The sequence below is a fragment of the Cyprinodon tularosa genome, unplaced genomic scaffold, assembly GCF_016077235.1.
Source record: "Cyprinodon tularosa strain WSP-4 unplaced genomic scaffold, ASM1607723v1 ctg22, whole genome shotgun sequence".
NCBI lineage: Eukaryota > Metazoa > Chordata > Actinopteri > Cyprinodontiformes > Cyprinodontidae > Cyprinodon > Cyprinodon tularosa.
This window is the reverse complement of record NW_024038821.1, coordinates 1,654,496-1,675,386: the sequence shown is the minus strand read 5'-3', so window position 1 is coordinate 1,675,386 and position 20,891 is coordinate 1,654,496. Positions and strand designations below refer to the sequence as shown.

Sequence of the window (20,891 nt, the reverse complement as noted above, 5' to 3'; positions counted from 1 at the left end):
GCAAACTAGTGATATGACAGATTACCCCATTAAAATTGACTCCAATGAAAATACTTTGAGCTGTAAGCCATCAGCTGTTATCTAGTGGAGACACAGAGGTAAAGCACTCCCCCCCAGGGAAGCTTTGTGTCAGAGCAGTAAACACAAAGTCAAGCTGGTCAAACAAGACAATGTGCAGCCTAACCACAGAGCCAGCTGTGCTTAGAGTATGACAGTGATTTCATCTATTAAAAGTCAAGACTTAGCCTAATATTAAGCTTTCATTTGCTCAATTCTAACATGTTGATGTCATATTTTATTTAAGATTAAACTAACGTGTTTTCCTCTATTTCCAGGTTTATTGTATCAATTTACATTTAAAACCAGGAGATGATTAATTTTAATTTTGTAGCCTTCAGTAAAATCTAATGGAACATTAATTAAGGGTTTAGCTGTATGTTTTAGTTTGCGCATAATAGTGGCAATGTAAAAAAGCTATCCTTTAATTCCCCAATAATAGATTTTTATTATAGAGCCCCTGAAGCAAAAAAGAAAAACATTTTTCTGCTAGATACTTTCTTTTGTACCTTGTGCCAAAATTGACTGCTGTAACTTACATTTATTTTAATTATTGTTCTTGCAATTAGTGTATATGTTTTGCATATGAAGAAACAAAATGTCTTCCTTCTTTGAACTTACCCTCATGTTTGTGGGATCATATTTGTCTGAGACGGAAATGTCTTATCTCGGCCATCAGCTGTAGATTTAGACCTTAAATCCCACTTTTTGCATTAGTCAACCAATTTATCCCCTGTTTAATTTCTTTAATGTTCTTTTCTTGTTTTTTACTGAATTTAAGGGAAATACATCAAAATATATGGAGCATGCAGGAGGGTTGAGCACTGGGTCGGGTTACAGCTGTGATTGACAGCGACACAAACTTGGCATGCAGAGCGATCTTTGCAATAGCTCAGAAATTTGAATGCTTTTAGTAGAAATTATGTTTATTTCTCATTATAGCAAAACCATTTAACTTATTTTATATCCCAGAGCTAGCCACCGCTGCCTAGGATACAGCTACTGGCATCAGTTCTGATGAGTTACATCTAGTCCCCAGCTAAACCAATAACAAAAATCAAATGTAGTAACCCCTTTTTAACCATAGCAAGGCACCCAATAGGTGGTTTTAGAGACATAAGTGGGATTTAAATAATGTTTAGTAAATTTAAAAAATAATTCCTGGAACATTTAAAGAGAAATACATCCATTTATGTAGTTTAATAGAAAAAAATATATATTTTCGAACCCTTTAAGGAATAATTGGCTAATTTCAAAATCTACCAATATTTAGTATTAGGTTAAAAATGATTTCAACAAAACAATAATCATACATTAAGCAATACATTTGCATTGAGTATTTTAACTAAACTACTGCTTCTAGGTTTTATGCAAATTTTTTTAGATTCCTACTGACAGTTTTTCCAGTGGGTGGTCTATAGGCAGGTAGGCTGCATACACTCCAAACCTTCCACAGTCAGTCTGATGACAACACACAACGGCTTGGCTCAACTCAAAATATTATTTATCTGGCTCTCCTATTCCTCCTCCTCTCCAGCACAGGCTTTGTCAAGTCGGAGGAAACCATCTGCTGCCCGGTGATAATGGTTGGCCAGGGAGGATAGGGACTACAAATAGAGAAAGGAAATAAAATGGAGAGAAAATGGCAGTGACTGTCCCAGAACCTACAGTACCTTCCCGCCTGCCTGCCTGCAGCAAGCCTGTCGTCTAAATAAAAACCTTCTCCTGATATCTCCTGGCTTCTCTGGGCTTGGGTGTATGTGTGAAGATGGAATTCTGTGTTTCCTGTGTGGATGTGTTGCCATATGCATTTTGCTATCTGGCCTTGATCATTTTCAAGTCAGGATAGGATTGTTCCTAAGCCAAGCTGATATGCTGTCGGTGTGATGGTGCTGACTAAAACCATTTTCTTTTTTCCGCTCTTTAACATGAGGCAGTGGATCTCTTACAGATGGACTGCTTCTCAGAGGAAAGGATCTCCCCACTCACTGTTTTCATACATGAAGTTTGCGGACAGCAAATGTGCTTTGATGAAAAGTCGCCTGAATATAGATAAAAAATAGAACACACTTGCAATAAAACATGTAAAAAATTGAAGCAGGGAAGTGAAACAATTTCTTAAAATAAATAGACTGGAGAACGCAGCTCTCCACATTGAAACGGCCCTCCTTGCGTCTCTAGGGCTGTCGAATGCAATTGTGTGCTTTGGGCATTCTCCAAGTGAAGCATTTCAGTTCTTTCTTGTCTTTAGCTGACAGGTAGAGCTGAACAAAAAGACCTGACAGTCTGCCTCCCCCTAAACCCAGCGTCATGCTCTTACTCCATCACTCTGTTTTCTGCTTTGTCTTGACATGTTTCCTTTAGCTGCTTTTTTCCTCTTTTGCCCCCAGCACTTACAAACTGTCAGATAACTTTGACTATAGATACATCAAGTAAGTGACACTCATTGAGCTTGTCTGCTTTTATGAATCTGTTCATTAGACAGCAGATGCTGCGCCGCATCAGTCGCATGTAATATAGTTAAGCGCTGAAGCTGGGAGGGAAATGTCTTCAGATACAGGACTGATCCAGTACATGGTGCCTTTTTAAATTATTTATACCCCTTTTTACTTTTTTTCCGTTTTGTCCCAATAAAATAAAGAAAGGTAATGGGAGAAACCAAACATAGCAGTGAGTAATTGTAGGGTTGAAGTGAAACGTGAAAGTGAATAATTTTTTTCTTTAAAAAAATACAAAGCTCTTGAAGGTGTGACCACCTGTTAGCATTCAGTTCTTTTCACTCTTATACCCCTACTTCATTTAAGTAACAAATAGTATAATTTTATCATAAAAGCACCCAGTTGTGAAGGCCGCAGTTTTTTTTTAAGAAAACATCTGCGATGAAAGTTACAAATCAAGGCACGCACACTAAATTACCAATATATCACAGTCCACCAAACTAACAGGCCAGCCAAGAAGGACATTAATCTGAGAAGCAGCCAAAGTGGCCAGTGGCAACTTTAGAGAGTCCTCAGTGATCCACAGACATTAATATGCAATTTCTAAAGGTTTGAGCATTTCAGAAAGTACTGTTTACCCCATCATCTGTAGATGAAAGGACGATGACACGGATTCAAAACCAAGGCATTGCTGTCCACCTAAATTGACAGGTTGAGCAGGGAGATCTTCTATCCAAAACTTGTTGGAACATTAGAAGTTCGTTTACATTAAAATTATTCATTTTTCGAATCCAGTGTTGGGAGTTATAGTTATAATACTGCACTAGTCCAATTAAATAAGTATTTTTTCCCAGCGTTTTTATTGTCATTACACTTTCACGAGTACAGAGCAACGAAATCAGCTCTCTGCATTTAACCCATCCCCTTGGGGAGTGGTGGGCTGCCATTGTGCGGCACCTGGGGAGCAGTGCAGGATGGTAGTCTGTGGGATTATGGCTTCAACTCACAACCTCTGGATTCCAAGTACAATGGACTAAACCCCTATTTTGCACATATTGATAACATCGTTACTACAACTGGATTATTCAAAGGGACTTTTCGAAAGTGCTGGCTCTCTCTGCAAAAAAAAATTGCAAAAAAAAAAAAAGGTTTTAAAATATCTAATTTGCTTTATTGTTCTTTTATCATAAAAAAAAAACATAATTACTTATCCATACTTATCCCACTACTTACAACAAACTGCTGCAGATTAGCATAGTGTTTTTGATAATAAGTCCTATTGATTACTTAGTTATTTTAATTATTAGTATCAGACATCTTATAAAAAATAATTTTAGAACTGTAAATATACAGTCATATGTTTATATTACTTTTTTTATTTATTTATTACTGTTTTCAAGGGTGTACTTAAAAAAAATTAAATTGTCTAGCGCTGTTTTAAATTAAATTTCTTTTTGTATACACTCGTGTGTACAAAAGGAAAAGTCTAAGTTATATATTTTATACTTGAACGCTCAGTTTTATTTAAAGTTCCAATAAAAGGAACTTTATCCAAATAAATCCACATTTAAATCATAAAGATGAACTGCATAGTTACTTTGCCTAGAATCTAGTTACTCTGATTGCCCAGTTACCGAGTTACTAACTTGGTTACTTTTTTTGGAGAACTAAGTAGTAACAGTGAGAAGTAAATAGTAGTAATGTTTCCAGCACTGTACGAATCTAAAGTTTCAAGTGGCAAATAAAAAGTTATTAAAAGAAAGCTACTTTTGGAATTTGTCACAAGTGATAGAGATACAGAAATAAAAGGAATGGTAGGAAATAATATACTCTGGTCAGATAGGACCAAAATTGAACCCTTTGACCTTTACACAAAATCTGTTCAAGAGATATTGCAAAAAAACAAACAAAACAATGATAAGTCCTTCATATCAATGTAAACCCATGATGCAGTGGTGGTGGCATCGCCACTGTTGAGTGGAAGTATTTCTTTACTTAGACGCTGTGAAAATTTGTTGGAAAGATGACAGTAGCTAAATACAGGAAGATCCTGGTAGAGAAATGCTGTAAAAGGATTTAGACTGGGCTGGAAATTAGTAGCAGAAAAACCCAAAAATGTTTTCTGGGAATGGAAATGTACAATGGAATTATTAACATGAAATAATTACCATATCTGCTTTGGAAAAGCCCTGTAAAAAACAGACCTGAATCTAATTAAGAATGTGGTCCAGAACTTTCAGGCAATATGAAAGTGATTGTTGGTTGTTTGGATTGATTGTGAGGGGCCTAAACCCAAACCAATCCCATACTTTTTAGATATACAGGTGCTGGTCATAAAATTAGAATATCATGAAAAAGTAGATTGATTTCAGTAATTCCATTTAAAAAGTGAAACTTGTATATTATATTCATACATTACATACAAACTCATATATTTCAGATGTTTATTTTGTTTAATTTTGATGATTACAAATGACAACAAATGAAAATCTCAAATTCATCATATCAGAAAATTAGAATATTGTGAAAAGGTTCAAAATTGATGGCCCCTGGTGCCACACTCTAATCAGCTAATTAACTGAAACCACCTGCAAAAGCCTTTAAATGGTCTTTCAGTCTAGTTCTATAGGCTACACAATCATGGGGAAGACTGCTGACTTGACAGTTGTCCAAAAGACGACCATCGACACCTTGCACAAGGAGGGCAAGACACAAAAGGTCATCGCTAAAGAGGCTGGCTGTTCACAGAGCTCAGTGTCCAAGCCAATTAATAGAGAGGCGAAGGGAAGGAAAAGATGTGGTCGACAAAAGTGTACAAGCAAGAGAGATAACCGCACCCTGGAGAGGATTGTGAAACAAAACCCCTTCAAAAATGTGGGGGAGATTCACAAAGAGTGGACTGCAGCTGGAGTGAGTGCTTCAAGAACCACCACACACAGACGTATGAAAGACATGGGTTTCTGCTGTCGCATTCCTTGTGTCAAGCCACTCTTGAACCACAGACAGCGTCAGAAGCGTCTTGCCTGGGCTAAAGAGAAACAGGACTGGACTGCTGGTGAGTGGTCCAAAGTCATGTTCTCTGATGAAAGTAAATTTTGCATTTCCTTTGGAAATCAAGGTCCCAGAGTCTGGAGGAAAAGAAGAGAGGCACTTCATCCACGTTGCTTGAAGTCCAGTGTAAAGTTTCCACAGTCAGTGATGGTTTGGGGTGCCATGTCATCTGCTGGTGTTGGTCCATTGTGTTTTCTGAGGTCCAGGGTCAACGCAGCCACATACCAGGAAGTTTTAGAGCACTTCATGCTTCCTGCAGCTGACCAACTTTTTGGAGATGCAGATTTCATTTTCCAACAGGACTTGGCACCTGCACACAGTGCCAAAGCTACCAGTACCTGGTTGAAGGACCATGGTATCCCTGTTCTTAATTGGCCAGCAAACTCTCCTGACCTTAACCCCATAGAAAATCTATGGGGTATTGTGAAGAAGAAGATGCAATACACCAGACCCAACAATTCAGAAGAGCTAAAAGCCACTATTAGAGCAACCTGGGCTATCATAACACCTGAGCAGTGCCACAGACTGATCGACTCCATGCCACGCCGCATTGCTGCAGTAATACAGGCCAAAGGAGGCCCAACTAAATACTGAGTGCTGTACATGCTCATACTTTTCATGTTCATACTTTTCAGTTGGCCAACATTTCTATAAATCCTTTGTTTTTATTGGTCTTCAGTAATATTCTAATTTTCTGATATGATGAATTTGAGATTTTCATTTGTTGTCATTTGTAATCATCAAAATTAAACAAAATAAACATCTGAAATATATGAGTTTGTATGTAATGTATGAATATAATATACAAGTTTCACTTTTTAAATGGAATTACTGAAATCAATCTACTTTTTCATGATATTCTAATTTTATGACCAGCACCTGTATGCAAAAATGTAAAGAATGAAAATACATAATCAGCTGCACCTTTGTGTTTGATTTTAACAAAAAAATCCATATATTACACTCTGTGCTTTGACAAAATTTGTTACTGGTCAGGGAATAAATAATTTTAAGGAACTCTATAAGGCTGCTTAGCACCATAAACCAAATAGTTTGGGCTGTGTTTCTGCCACAGAGCGATCAATCTGACTGAAGCTTTGCAGACACCGCTGTTAGAATGCAAGATGGAGAGCTTGATGAGGTGGACGCAGGGTCGAGGCGGGGGGAATAATGGAACTGAGGGATAGAGGGATCAGGCGTTAGGACGCAGTAGGAGACTTGTGACCAGGTTCTTTCTATTAACTTAGGAGGCTGGCTGGGGCAGGAGGGAGGAATAAGGCTTGGCTCTGCCCTCTGCCTGCCCAGTTGTTAGACCAAGCATCCAGACTTCTGATAGGGAGAGACGAATATTGCTCAGAGGTTGGCTGGCGATTGACCCTGTGTTTTCATCAACCTGCGCTAGCCTGATAACATTTCTCACTCCAAGAAAAATCCAAAAAGTAGGCTTAGAGAACTTTTAGCTGCTTCTTGTTTTTTTGTTTTTTTGTTTTTCTTTTCAATTTCCTTTCCTCTTGCTTTAGTGAAGAAAAAACAAATCTGTAATAATAGAGATCAGAATGATTTTCTGATAACAAAATTAGTATGTAATGAAAATCTCATGCAAATCACAACTACAATTTTATCCATATGTGAATTTTGACTTTTATCAACATAAAAATGAAAAAATTGCTATCTGTGGAGACTCTTGAGTCGCTGAACAGGACTTTTTCTGCTTGTCCCCATTATGCATAGTCTGTAATCATCACTCACTCACAGCTAATTATGCACCACACGCCACCATCATTGCATGTTCACTTCAAGACCTTGAAGAACTGTTCACGGTGCTGCATTTACACATTTTATCCAATTTTTAGGGAAATAATCTATTACAAACACATTTGTTGTTCAAAATGATTTTTGGGCCACTGGATAAAAAGCTCCTTCGAAAGCACTGGATAATTTGCTTTTCCTTTCTCACCTCTGTTCTCTGCACTAATCATTGTTGTTTGTGGCTCTCTCTGCTGCAGCTCTCTGGACTGTCCCCTGGAGACAACCAGACCCCAGGACTGCTGCTGGCTCCAGGAGTCAGGTGGGGACAGATGCCTATCAACCAGCTCACGCCCTGGGATACAGACGAACCTCCTGCCAAGCAACACAGAGATGGTGAGCCCACAGGTAATGAGTCACCCACACGGCATTTCCATAAAAGCACCACATGCATTTATAAGTTGCATCTGAGATGGGTTTACAGAGTTGTATATCATTAGTATGCATCTGTGCAGCAGATGTACACATGTGTGGGGTTTTCTATCACACGCTACACCCCTGTCAGCCATGGCTGGCTACACCCACACCTAATGGTAATGAGGCATTCTGCCCTACAAAAAGTACAGCTACAGTATGTGTCACAAGTATGCGTACTTTACACATGTAATCATGCGTGGTATGCGTATCAATATATTTACATGAAATATCACCAGGCAAACAGTGCCATATAAAATAATCAGTGCCATTAGAACTTTTTCATATTTTGATTTGGGACAAAACATAAGTCTATTGGAAATGAATCTTACTGTTTAACAAAGAGCTATTCCTAAGGTACTACAAATTTTATATAACAAAAATCTTGTTTTTAACTGCAAAACAAATGAGAATTTTATTGTCTTCAGAGTATCAGTTTGTAAACTGTTGCATTCACAAACATACAATTAAAGGTATAGTGGTGGATGTTCTTTTTCCGGGTGGATCATCAAAATAAGTGGTCCTTCTAACTGTCAGTTATTCTGCTGATATGTTTGCGTAAGGCCATCCTACGTGCGTGTCTCTATTTTCACCAACCAGTGGTGAGTCTGACATAGTGAAAAATTGCAAATTTCTTTTGGAAAGTAAGCTTGTATGAGTGATACAAACTGCAACTTTAAACATAGTGTGCCCGATGAGAAATGGGCTTGTGGACGCTCTCACGAATGCATTTAATAGGCATTCCCTCTCGGGAATGGATACAGGGTTGTGCATGTTCTTTTTTTTCTTTTTTAAGTTTAAAAAAATTTGCTAAAATCCTCCACTATTCCTTTAATCAAGAGCTGTTTTAAAAACCCAGTTTTACTTATTTTATTGCTTTTTTCTTTCTTTTCAGTTTTGTATGTAGACTAAAAATGTAACTTTAGTTCTACTTTGACCCGAACTCCTTTATCACATTTGCTGTTTCTTCCTCGTTGCTTCTAACACTGCAAAAAGGATCTAGAAATAAATACAAATTTCTTAAATTTGGTGTATTTACCCTTAATTTTAGGACGTAAATGAAACAATTTTCCAATAGAATGAGATTTTTCGCTCTTAAAATAGGATAATTAGATAATGCACTTGAAATAAGACAAAACCATTGTTTTTTTTTTTCTTATTTTAAATGTCATGTCTTGTTCCATTTATTTTAAGAAAAAAATAACTTATTTAGATTTTAATGTTTTTGCCGTGTTCAAACTTAAAACCAGACTTCTTGTCTCTTTCAATATACACTATATTGCCAAAAGTATTTGCTCACCTGCCTTGACTCACATATGAGCTTAAGTGACATCCCGTTCCTAATCCATAGGGTTCAATATGACGTCGGTCCACCCTTTGCAGCTAGAACAGCTTCAACTCTTCTGGGAAGGCTGTCCACAAGGTTTAGGAGTGTGTTTATGGGAATTTTTGACCATTCTTCCAGAAGCGCATTTGTGAGGTCGCACACTGATGTTGGACGAGAAGGCCTGGCTCTCAGTCTCCGCTCTAATTCATCCCAAAGGTGTTCTATCGGGTTGAGGTCAGGACTCTGTGCAGGCCAGTCAAGTTCATCCACACCAGACTCTGTCATCCATGTCTTTATGGACCTTGCTTTGTGCACTGGTGCACAGTCATGTTGGAAGAGGAAGGGGCCAGCTCCAAACTGTTCCCACAAAGTTGGGAGCATGGAATTGTCCAAAATGTCTTGGTATGCTGAAGCATTCAGAGTTCCTTTCACTGGAACTAAGGGGCCAAGCCCAGCTCCTGAAAAACAACCTCACACCATAATCCCCCCTCCACCAAACTTTACACTTGGCACAATGCAGTCAGACAAGTACCGTTCTCCTGGCAACCGCCAAACCCAGACCCGTCCATCAGATTGCCAGATGGAGAAGCGCGATTCGTCACTCCAGAGAACGCGTCTCCACTGCTCTAGAGTCCAGTGGCGGCGTGCTTTACACCACCGCATCCGACGCTTTGCATTGCACTTGGTGATGTATGGCTTGGATGCAGCTGCTCGACCATGGAAACCCATTCCATGAAGCTCTCTGCGCACTGTTCTTGAGCTAATCTGAAGGCCACATGAAGTTTGGAGGTCTGTAGTGATTGACTCTGCAGAAAGTTGGCGACCTCTTCGCACTATGCGCGTCAGCATCCGCTGACCCCGCTCCGTCAGTTTACGTGGCCTACCACTTCGTGGCTGAGTTGCTGTCGTTCCCAAACACTTCCATTTTCTTATAATACAGCTGACAGTTGACTGTGGAATATTTAGGAGCGAGGAAATTTCACGACTGGATTTGTTGCACAGGTGGCATCCTATCACAGTTCCACGCTGGAATTCACTGAGCTCCTGAGAGCGACCCATTCTTTCACAAATGTTTGTAAAAACAGTCTGCATGCCTAGGTGCTTGAATTTATACACCTGTGGCCATGGAAGTGATTGGAACACCTGATTCCAATAATTTGGATGGGTGAGCAAATACTTTTGGCAATATAGTGTATCTCTTCTTGCCTCTCTATCCTAAAGGTCAGCAGAGGGAAACACATGACTTTGCACATTAAAACTTCTGCACCCTGTTTATTTTCTCTCATAAATCCTCAATATCTTCACAGAGCAGTTAAATTTACTCTTATATTACATCACACAGATTTACTATTAATAATATCCTTGTGACTCTTCATTTTCAAATGATTTTGTAATTTGTGATTATGTATCAAATTAAATTTTAATAAATTAAGTCTATTGTATTTATCTTTTTCCACACAACTAAATGTGAAAGGGGTGTGAAAACATTTAAAAGGTATTGTGTGAATATAAGAATATTTAGTGATCAGCTGAGAAAGATGAGAAAAGCCCATCTTATTGCAGGAATTAGGCACTTTATTGTCCTTGTCATAGCACTAAAAAAGGGCTCCGGAAATAAATGAGTCTGTTACATCTGTACAGTAAAAGTCCTTTAAATGTGGACCTTTTAAAAAAAAAAAATGCATTTATGAAACCTGTACGCTTTGATGATGCCGCTACTCTTCAGCGAAACAGACCCGCCATTAATGGGTTAAACCGTATTGAGGCTTCCTTTTTTTTTTTTTACTTGTGCTGTAATGAAGTCGCCCAGAATGGCTATGCCCCGGAGCTGTTCATTTCCTTCCTTTGCTCTGCCGGCCTCTGCCTCCTGCTCATCACAAATGTGTCTCATTTAAGAATAATACGTGCACCTAGCTGGATGCTGCAGAAATTCTGGCTCTACAAATTTACACCATAGACAGCTGTTTCTCTGTGGTGGCAAACATTGTAAAAATGTGAAAGCCATAGTGTGTGAAACTAGAGTGCCTTCCAATTAGAATTTGATGATCTTAAATGCAAATGGATAATTGATTAAATATTAAATTGCTTCCTTAGCAACTAAAGGAGCATTTCTTTCAGTTGAAAATGCACCATTATCCAGTAAGCTTCCACTCCTAGCACAGCAGCACCCACCCCCACCCAAACCACAGCTCAGAGTGAAGCGAGAGGAGAGTGAGATGTCGCCAGCCCACCACAGTGTCACATATGACACTCAAATCCGAGCATAGTGTTGCATAGTGATTTGCGTGCATGCGCTATTCCAAACTGAGAGTGGCGTTTGTGACGAAGCCAGCTCCTCGCCACACTTCACTGAACTGTGTTGCCAGAAAGTTCTCTGCCAACTTGCCAGAATTAATCAACGCAAAAAAAAAAAAAAAAACTTCACTCTGGTTTTTCTTTTCTGTTAGAAAAAGTTTGTAATTGACAAAAGTTTTTTTCCCCTTCGGCTTCAGTTTTCGGTGCAACTATATATATATATATATATTTTTTTTTTTTTTTTTTATGCTAGGCTTAGATGGAAGAAAGAAATGGAGCTGATTAATAATCAATAGGATGATTTGAATTTAGTATTTGACAGGCAATTAAAAACGTGGAATATGTTTATATTAATGCAGTTTCTTCATGTCATTCAACTTTGTACTGTAGGCAAGGACTGCAAATGTAGGTCACTGTGAGCTTCCGATTACTTTCTTGGCCAGTGTCTGAACATGTAAAAAAAGAATAAACCTGAAAGAGTGCATTTGTGTGAAATCCTGATCATACACCGCTGTTGGTTTTAAGACTTTGGACCGTATTGCATACGGAATAAAATACATTTTCAAGGAAGATGCACAAATCAAAGAAAATCAAACGCTTTAGTGTTGATTAGCTCCATGATGCAGTATGTGATAACAGGGTGAACTTGCCTCTCCCCTGCAGAACTCACTTTCATTCCCCTTTTTCTCTCTCTCTCTGAGTCTTTTCCTTTTTCCTCTTTCCAGATTATTATATCAGCAGGGTTGGTAATGTAAATAATGTGGGCTTCTTTTCCCCCAGCTTTTTGCATGCTGCGATTTAGCCTTTAGCCCCTTAGCAGAGTGCTTGGCTATTTTTGGAGCTTGGACCCTGGCAGAAGGAGTCGGAGATGAAGGAGTAGGAGGGAGTGAGTTTGTGAGGGAGGGAGGAAGCATTCAGGTCCAATGTGGCTAGCACACCCTCAGCATCTATCGCCTCAGGGAAGAGAGATGATTGGCTCGGAGTGTGTGGGTAAACACAGACTTGTGCATCAATGATGCCAAATGCTGCATGAAGCATAAAAGCTCTCGACTTCAAAAATCTATTTATTGGTTCTGTAGTGATATAAAATCTATTAATCTAAGTTATACAACTTTTGTGTCAGATCATTAATAAATTAAATATTCCTCTAATTATTCATGAGTCTCATATCAACATGGACTAGGCTAATTCATGGTGTGGAAAGGTTGTTGGAGTCTGTCGCCTCTGCAGATTTTCACTTTGGATGTTGGACTGAAAATCCATTATGTAAACAGTTTTATGACTCAAACAGCATTTTCACTGTAAAAAAGTTTTTTTTTTTTTTTTTTATGTAGATTCGTTATTACACTGTTTTAGCTGTAAAATAATGTTTAAAGTTTTAATATGTAATGTTAGGTTGTCCCAATCAGAAGCACTGATATTCAACACACATCAGAGTTGTTCAAATAAAAACATCTGTTTTTTTTTTTGTGTGCTAAAAATTAATTTAAATTACTCTAATACAAAGTTAAAATCAATGCAATGGATTTGTCTTGAAGCACAGTAGCAAGTGCTTTAGATTAACAGGATTGCAAGATAGCATAAGCTACATTAATGTTAAGTCACGTTTAACTCTCTAACCAGTGATATTCTAGATACTGTAGTGTTAAATCATGTTTTTTCATATATTTGATAATAATCCAAGCACAGAAGGTCAAATAAACCAGACTTGACAATGATAGATGCAGTTTAAAGTTAAGTCTTATTAAAATTCACATGTAGAGCAGTTATCTAAAATGCCAGCCTACATATAATGTTTACTGTTTTTTGATGCCACAAACATTCTGTTAATTGTGGATTTAACTTAAAGGTTTTTTTTTTTTTGTTGCACAAACTTGGTACTGCTCCCTGAGCATCATAATATTTAATGATTAGTGTTACAGCTGCTCTTTGCAGTTTTTTTTCCCCCAGTGGGGACAACTGTTTGAGCACAACACACAGATCAAGCCTGTGACATTTTAAAGGAAAATAAAACAGACTCTGATGGTCAAAGGAAGTAAAAATCAATTATATCAACAAAATAATGAGCTGCATCCACAGTACATACATACAGTAGGTGGTGATTCTTAAAAAGCAATGATATGTCTTGCTGTGTGTACTGCTAATATAAAATTACAAGCAGTACATATACGGTAAGCTGATGAGTTTATTCAGAGACCCAAACACTGCTCATTAAATTAAAACCTAATGGAACCATTCAATAATACTTGATTTATTAGATTAGGACAATCTTGATTTTAAATGAATCCTTAAAGAATTATGAATTGAATCTAATGAAAAACTTTTTTTCTCGAGAAGTCTAGTTAGTGGAGAGCATTACATTCTTTATTTTTATTTTTTTTTATCAATATAGCCTATCAAATGGGTAAATAATAAAGTGAAATTATGTATGAATTGTATATTAATGATAATTTTTTTTTTTTTATTATCCATTTTTTCATGTCCTGAAAAAGGTTTTGCATCTACAGTGTTAAGCTTAGTTGTTAAAAACCTGCTTCAAAATGTCCGTAAAGAGAATTCAGAAATTCATTTGTCAGAATCAAAATATGTCAAATCTATTTGAAAAATAAAAATAAAAATTCAGATAATCACTTTTTATTGTTTATTTCAGGTGTTACATTTTGACATTAAGCAAAACATTATTTAACCAGAAAGAGGAATAATATATAAAGGACTGCTTATTTTCACTAAGTTGTAGTGTAGACATGAAACGAAAATATATAATATATGTATGCATATATAATATGCAGCATCTTGTCATTTTCACCTATTTATGTTTTCATATTATGCTATGCTATTAAATTATGTATTAACAATTGTGCAGTGAAAACTAAAGGAGAATAAAGATTAAAATGTTTCATCTTATCTACCATAAGATGTATTAGGTTTGATTGCCCTAAATGCTGCCTTCTATCATCTTGTACTGATAAAGAGGTGGACATATGTGTATGCAAACTGAATAAAGTGATTGTTTCTTTCATCCTGTTGCATTTATATACACTTTCCTGTTTGTCTAACAGGTCCAGCCTGGGCTACACCAGTAGCTGCTGTGAGCCAGCAGAGTCTCCTTCCCCATTCTTATGGCCTCCCTCAACCTCCGTCCTTTAGCCACAGTGTGACCGTCCAGTCACCCCTCTTAGGGGTAACCCCTTCGATCCAGACACCGGGGGCTCCACAGCATCCCCTCATGACCACCCACTTCCAGCTCACGCCACAGTCAACTCAGCAGGGGCCCTCCTTGGTGCTGAGCATGCCCAGTCAGCCTCCATATCCTGCAGCTCAGCCCAGAGTTACGCCATCCGGCCTCGCTGCCCAAGCCAACCAGGTGGTTCATCCAAACCCTCACAGCATGATGGGCAACGGCCACTTAACCTCTCACTCCAGCCTCCTCCAGCCCCCTTCTCTGCCTCTCACCAATGGACAGGCTGCAGTGCATGCTCAGAATACAGCTGCAGACAATCAGGACAGCCCCAATGGGTTGCAAATGTTGCGGACAGTCGGGAGTGGGAAGTACGAGTTCAGTGACCCGGGACACCCCAAAGGTAAGCCCAAGTAATTCTCACCAATGCACTCTTAATTTTATACTTTGACTTTTTTCCTTCTGATTCTACCTGTAAATTGTTTATAGATTTGTGTTTTTAACAGGGAAATCCAAGCTGACACATTTTTTTTATCAAATCACAGGCTTTTTTTTGCTTGCGACCTCCTCTGATATGGGGTCTCTATGGAATGAAACACACAGGCTTGTGCTTTCTGTTTGTAAATAAGAGCCGTTTCACATTCCGGCAGCTACTAAAAAGGCTCTAAACATTCAGGCAATAGGTTGTCAAGATACAATTTGCAACCATAGCGAATTTACCTTAAAGCTTCTCCAAGGTTGCAGAGAATAGAGGTGTGACTAAAACCTGGTCTACTTCTTATAAGCCGTTCTTCGCTGAAAGTGTTGGACTGATCCCAAACTGCTATACCATACCAAACATCTGTAATATTGTGCTTTGAAATTGGTTTTCTCTGTGTCAGGTTAATCCTTTTTTTTGCTCTTGGTTGCAATACACACAAGTCCTACTAAAGACAAGGCAGGAAGAGCTTTCAGTCCCTGCCCTCACATCTCTTTTGAAATCTTTTGAAGCCTTGTTGATTCGCGCTGTGTTTGTGAGGGTGCCTCACAGCTCCACCTCATGCCTGAGCCTGCAAAGCCAGAAATCAGTGTTTGCTTTAACCTTGCCGTTTATTACGCAGACTGCTAGAAACAGATGTTCGCAATTCCCAAACCAATTTTCACATTTAATGAAGCTTTTAATTTAGGCTTAGATTGTTTTCTTTTACCTGACTCATTTTGATCAATAAAATGGCTTCCAATGAACCTGTAGATTGCAAAAAGCAATTATTTTGAGCGGCTGCCTGTGATACATTGAAATGAGGCTGCAGGTAGAAATGGAAGTGGATAATTGGATAGGCTCATCTGCTTTGTCCGGTTGAATACGAACTTTTTAGACACTTTAATGCTTAATAGACTGTTAGGACTCATTTACGTGGTAAAATGTATTCTCCCTGGCCAAAGACATATAGAGCCTGATTGGAAGTGCTGTAATTGTTGAGATCCCAGATTTTCTTCCTGAAAAGCACTAGATAGATTCCAGTCTGTAAGTCATGAAGGTAATGTGACAAACTCAGCAAAAATAGGTGAACCAGTCAGCGTCATTTAATTAGCAGCGATAACATCTCCTCAGCAGCATCTCTAGGCTGACAGGAATCCTTTATGTCTCTGCTGGTATCACATTGATGCTCTGGCTATCCATGCCTGTTCAGTCCCAGCATCTCTTTTTAAGCTCCAGCTTTTTTCATGAGGTCCCAACTCCCAACCTACAACGGATGTTATCTTGTCTGTTTTAAATCAATGAACACTGAATTTAAATGTGGCAAAGGTACCTTCTGTCCTACTGTTATGGCATAATGTTGAAATATTGAGGGAAAGCTGTGGAAAGGAATCTTTCGTCAGTTGTTGTGCCAACTTTCTGTCTAGATAATTTTTTTTTATAAGTTACAAAGGTATGAAGGGGTTGGGCTACATAAAGTACAAAGAAAAAGCAGATCGGAATAACTTTATTTGCCATTGTAAAGAGCACAACGAAATTTGTTCCAGAGCAACCCGTTCAATAGACACAGTAGAACAACGTACATGGGGAGACAGGGGCCTGCAGCCATTGGAAGGCGCTATCCTTGGGCTAGAAGATAACTGCAAACACAGGGGGATAGATGTGGATAAACGCATACTTGGTACACCCCTGTATGGAGATGCAAATCATATGTACAGTAATCCTGGCAAATCTATTTTTTTTTTTAGCAGCGAGGATAGATTTTCAGCAGATAGATTTTCAGACAGTAAATTATCTGTAAAAACCTTGAAAAACTATTTTCAGTAATATCCATTATCAGGAATACAAATATTCACATAATACAGGTTTTGTACTGGCTGTATATAATATCACGGCAAGATAATGCTTAGAATAAGACATGTATTTTATCAATTTAGATTTATAATAAAGATGCAATTATCTAACCTTGAACGCAAGATTAATTGTTGTTAGTGTTGTTAATTCACCAGAAAGATACATCTTGCCAGAAGCCAATAGATGTTTTAGCCTAAATACAGAAATGTTTCAGTCCAATGAAATATAGTGATGTCTATGATGTCAACCAGAAGAACCAGGCTGAAGCAGAACAAACCTGGCTGCACCATTTCTCTAAACTCTGCTATTTAGTCTGTTTAGGTAGAATATCCTTCATTTCTTTTTGAAAAAATGAGCAAAGGGCGTGATGTTTGCCTTTATTGGTCGGTAAGATGTTTGTTCCTTCCGAACAGATTTGGTAAGAGATTGATTTATCAGTTAACTCCGTAAGTTCTGAAGCTAATAAAGAATATGATGCGCCACAGCTGCTTCTGTTGCTGCGTTTGGATAAAAGCTCGACATGGAGGCATGATTTACCCAATCAGCTTGAAGAATTGTACTGATTCTCCCTCCCTTTGGCAAACTCTCCACATGAACCTTTCCAGATAGATACTGTGTAGAGTTAAATTTGAACTACATGGATCAATCTGGTTTATGTTACATTATTCCATACCACGATTTATCTTGCATTGATACCATTTTTTTAATCTTTCTTTCATGTCTGTCCTTAAAAATTACAATTTCTATTGGGTCAAGAAAAAAAAAAAGTTTTGGACTATTCCTATTTATGCTTCCAAGCTGGTGCTTGTCTTGTATATTTGAGAAATGGGGAAAGAGAAATGTGATTATTCAGTATTTGACCTACTGTTCACCATCTAAATCCAGTCGTAGGGAGAGTGGATTAGTCTGATCCAGGATTCATTTTGGACCAGATAGTGACGCCATACATCATCCAAAAGCCATTGTCCTGTTTTAGTAGCAGTGATGTTTTAGCTGATTTGCTCTAGTACTTCAAGCATAAACAAGAAAAAAAAACATTTACTAATGAATTAAACAGACTATGGCATCTTCAATGATTGTGTGCAAACAGAAAAAAATAGACATATCTGTTGGATTTTGCCAGATTACAGTAGCAGCCATTCAAAATGGTTCTTTCCAGCTGAAAGGCTGCCGATTTTCAGCCCACTTCCCTCCAACTCCCAGCGAAATCCCCTCCAACTTCCAGCCTCTAGAGTGACCCGGCATGCAAATTTCTTTTTACGCTTACTCCTGAATTACAGGGTCTGACCAGAAGATGATGGTTCTCTTTAGATATTAATGTTCGCAAATTATGACAGAATATTTTAGTACAAATATTAAATAAATAATGTAAAAGGAGACCAGGCAAGGGCCCATCAAGGAAAGTGGGGTAATTTTTAATGGCTACTACTGTACTTACAGTTTCAAAGCAGAGGTGGAGCCTTTCAGCCCTCTGCCTGTTCAGCATCACCGTGTTTGGAGACATTTTAGTTAGAAAAGTAGAGATTGAGATAAAATGCTAGATTACTGATTGTGTGTTGTACAAATATTTGAAGTGGTGACAGTTTTCTGATTGTGAGAGGAATATTACCGGAGGAGAATACTCCATGCAGAGACACATGAGGAGCTTCAGCAGACAACAGAATTAATTAGTGAGTCTTCATTTTATTTCAGATTTGTATTTTTTTGCTGTGATGGAATATGTAGGAGAAATGTTGGAAGTTTGTTTGTTTGACTTTTAGACAATATATGTATGTAAGCCTCTATAGGGACTGCTGCTTAAGTTGCCTGTGCTAATGATTGACTGGAGCAGATCTATTTTTAAAGCAGGATTGTGTTGATTTGCTCTAATTTTGAACATAAACAGTTTATTTTGATACAGAAATCCAAAATGTATATCAAAATCCACCCACATTAATAAATTAAAGGACATTTTAAGTGATTGATTGATTGATTTTATTGATCTCACAGAAGAGAACTTTACTCGTTAAATCGGCTCAAATATTAAAAAAAATAAGAAGGTGCCAAAGGAAGAAAAAGGGTGCATGGAAAATATACTGTATATACTGTACATTGCGTTTTTTTATAGCAGGACTATTATATAGGGTTATTGCACAGGTATTGCTCAGTGGTGGAGTGGGTAGCACTGCTGCCCTGCAGCAAGAAGGTTCTGAGTTTGATTCCCAGCACCAGGTTGTTCTGCATGGAATTTGCATGTTCTACCTTTGCATGCGTGGGTCCAGCCTCTTGCCCATAGACAGCTAGAGATAGGCACCAGCACCCCTCGCGACCCTGCTTGGGATTAACCATGGATGGATGGATGGATGGATGGATGGATGGATGGATGGATGGATGGATGGATGGATGGATGGATGGATGGATGGATGGATGGATGGATGGATAGATTTACATATATACATACATATATATATGTATGTTTATTGCACTGAGTGTCAATTATGGAGAAAAAGGTTATTGCACAGGGTATTAAATAGTTAGCGAACATTATACATTGCACAGTTATGCCATTGTAGTGTTGCATTGTATTAACCCTCTGTCTTAAAGTGGCAAAGAGCTGCACACTGCAGAAAGCTTTCCTTCTTTTCTTTCGACTTTTTTATATTTCAGCTCTCAGTAAGGGAAATGGAAATTTGCTGTTATAGAGTGTCCTCCAATGTGTTAATCTGGTGAAAAGTGCTCTTGACTGAGCAGCCGTATGTCACCAGCTGAAAATAAGAACCTGTCATATAAAGAGAACTCTCCCATCTGGTATTCAATACATTCTTTGGAGCATCATCTTGAAATACAAAAGCAGCTACATAGATATACCACTACACTTCAAACAAATAAATAACAGAAATAAACAGGGCTTTGATTCTGGTAATACAGCCTTGGTAGCTGATGTGGTTTTGTGGCTTTTTGACAGTAAGGGCCTATGTCTCAGAGGATTGGGCCGAGCTACTCGCCTCGCAACAGGGCATGTGTATCAGTTTGCGTGTGCGCAGTTACACGCGTGCCTAACTTCCTGGGTGTGACTGAGTAGATGTTTGTCAGATGTCAGCCTTGCAGTCTTAAAGCCAAATACCACGGTGACAGAAATCACAGTCCACGTTTAATTTGGCTTCGCCTTCAAAGGGGGCAATTTGTCTTTGCTCTGCATCAGTGGGCACATCAAAAAGTCTGCCCTCCCCTCTTTGTGTCCATCTTGGTGTCTGCCTAGTTTTGTCTGCTTATGGCATTTAGTGTATTTGTAGATGTGTGTGCGTGGATCCACACAGAGCTGCTTGAAGGCAGCTTTAACTTCATCACCTACTGAGACATGCCAGCCACCTGGCTGTGATCTGCCTACCTGGTTTCTCCATCCGCAGCAGGGATTTTTATAATATCTGCCGTCAGAGCACAAATCAAACTCCTTCTCCCCGGTTCCTAATTTCCTCCTTGGCGCTCACTTCTTGTGTATTTCAGTCATCTTTGTTTTCCTCCAATGCCGATTTTTATCAAAACAAAAACACAATTCTTGCCAAGCTTTTCTACTTAACAATCTCTCTGCATCTGTGGCTTAAGCACCAGCTGTTCATTCTGATTCTAGATTTACTGAAATTTGGGAATCTAAGAATGACGGACATTGTTGTTTAAGAGGACAGCTGAGGGAGGGGAAAAAAAAGGGGGCACCACACAGTAGGAGGTAAGTTTAGAACAGATGGAGACAGAGAGAGTGTGGTGTCCTGATGGGGAAAGTGTGTGTCTGTTGACCCGGTCTTTAAAATCAATGCTGGCGCTGATGACTATCAGTCCGAGTAGTCTGCTTCCCGGCTCAGCAGGGATGAACACCTTCACTGCATATGTGACTGAGCGTCATTTAAAAGCAGCTCACGACTAAAAGAAACATTCATTCCAAATCAACATGATAATTTCTACACAGATCTGTGCCTGTTACCCTGGTTAACCACCCCAGCTGCTAAAATTAGGTTTTTAATATCCGTCTCCTGGATCAGC

General features: G+C 38.6%; 1 protein-coding gene across 4 annotated transcripts in view; it reads left to right on the top strand.

Annotated features, from left to right (window-relative positions):
* Positions 1–20,891, top strand: part of LOC119784144 (kelch-like protein 29) — a 259,595-nt gene that overhangs the window by 61,779 nt on the left and 176,925 nt on the right. For 3 of the 4 annotated variants that reach the window (XM_038286067.1, XM_038286065.1, XM_038286068.1), the window contains exons 2-3: positions 7,553–7,700; positions 14,448–14,969. In XM_038286067.1, coding sequence (XP_038141995.1) covers positions 7,553–7,700; positions 14,448–14,969 — 670 coding nt within the window. The remainder of the gene's footprint in view (positions 1–7,552; positions 7,701–14,447; positions 14,970–20,891) is intronic. The other variant, XM_038286066.1, reaches the window with a different exon arrangement.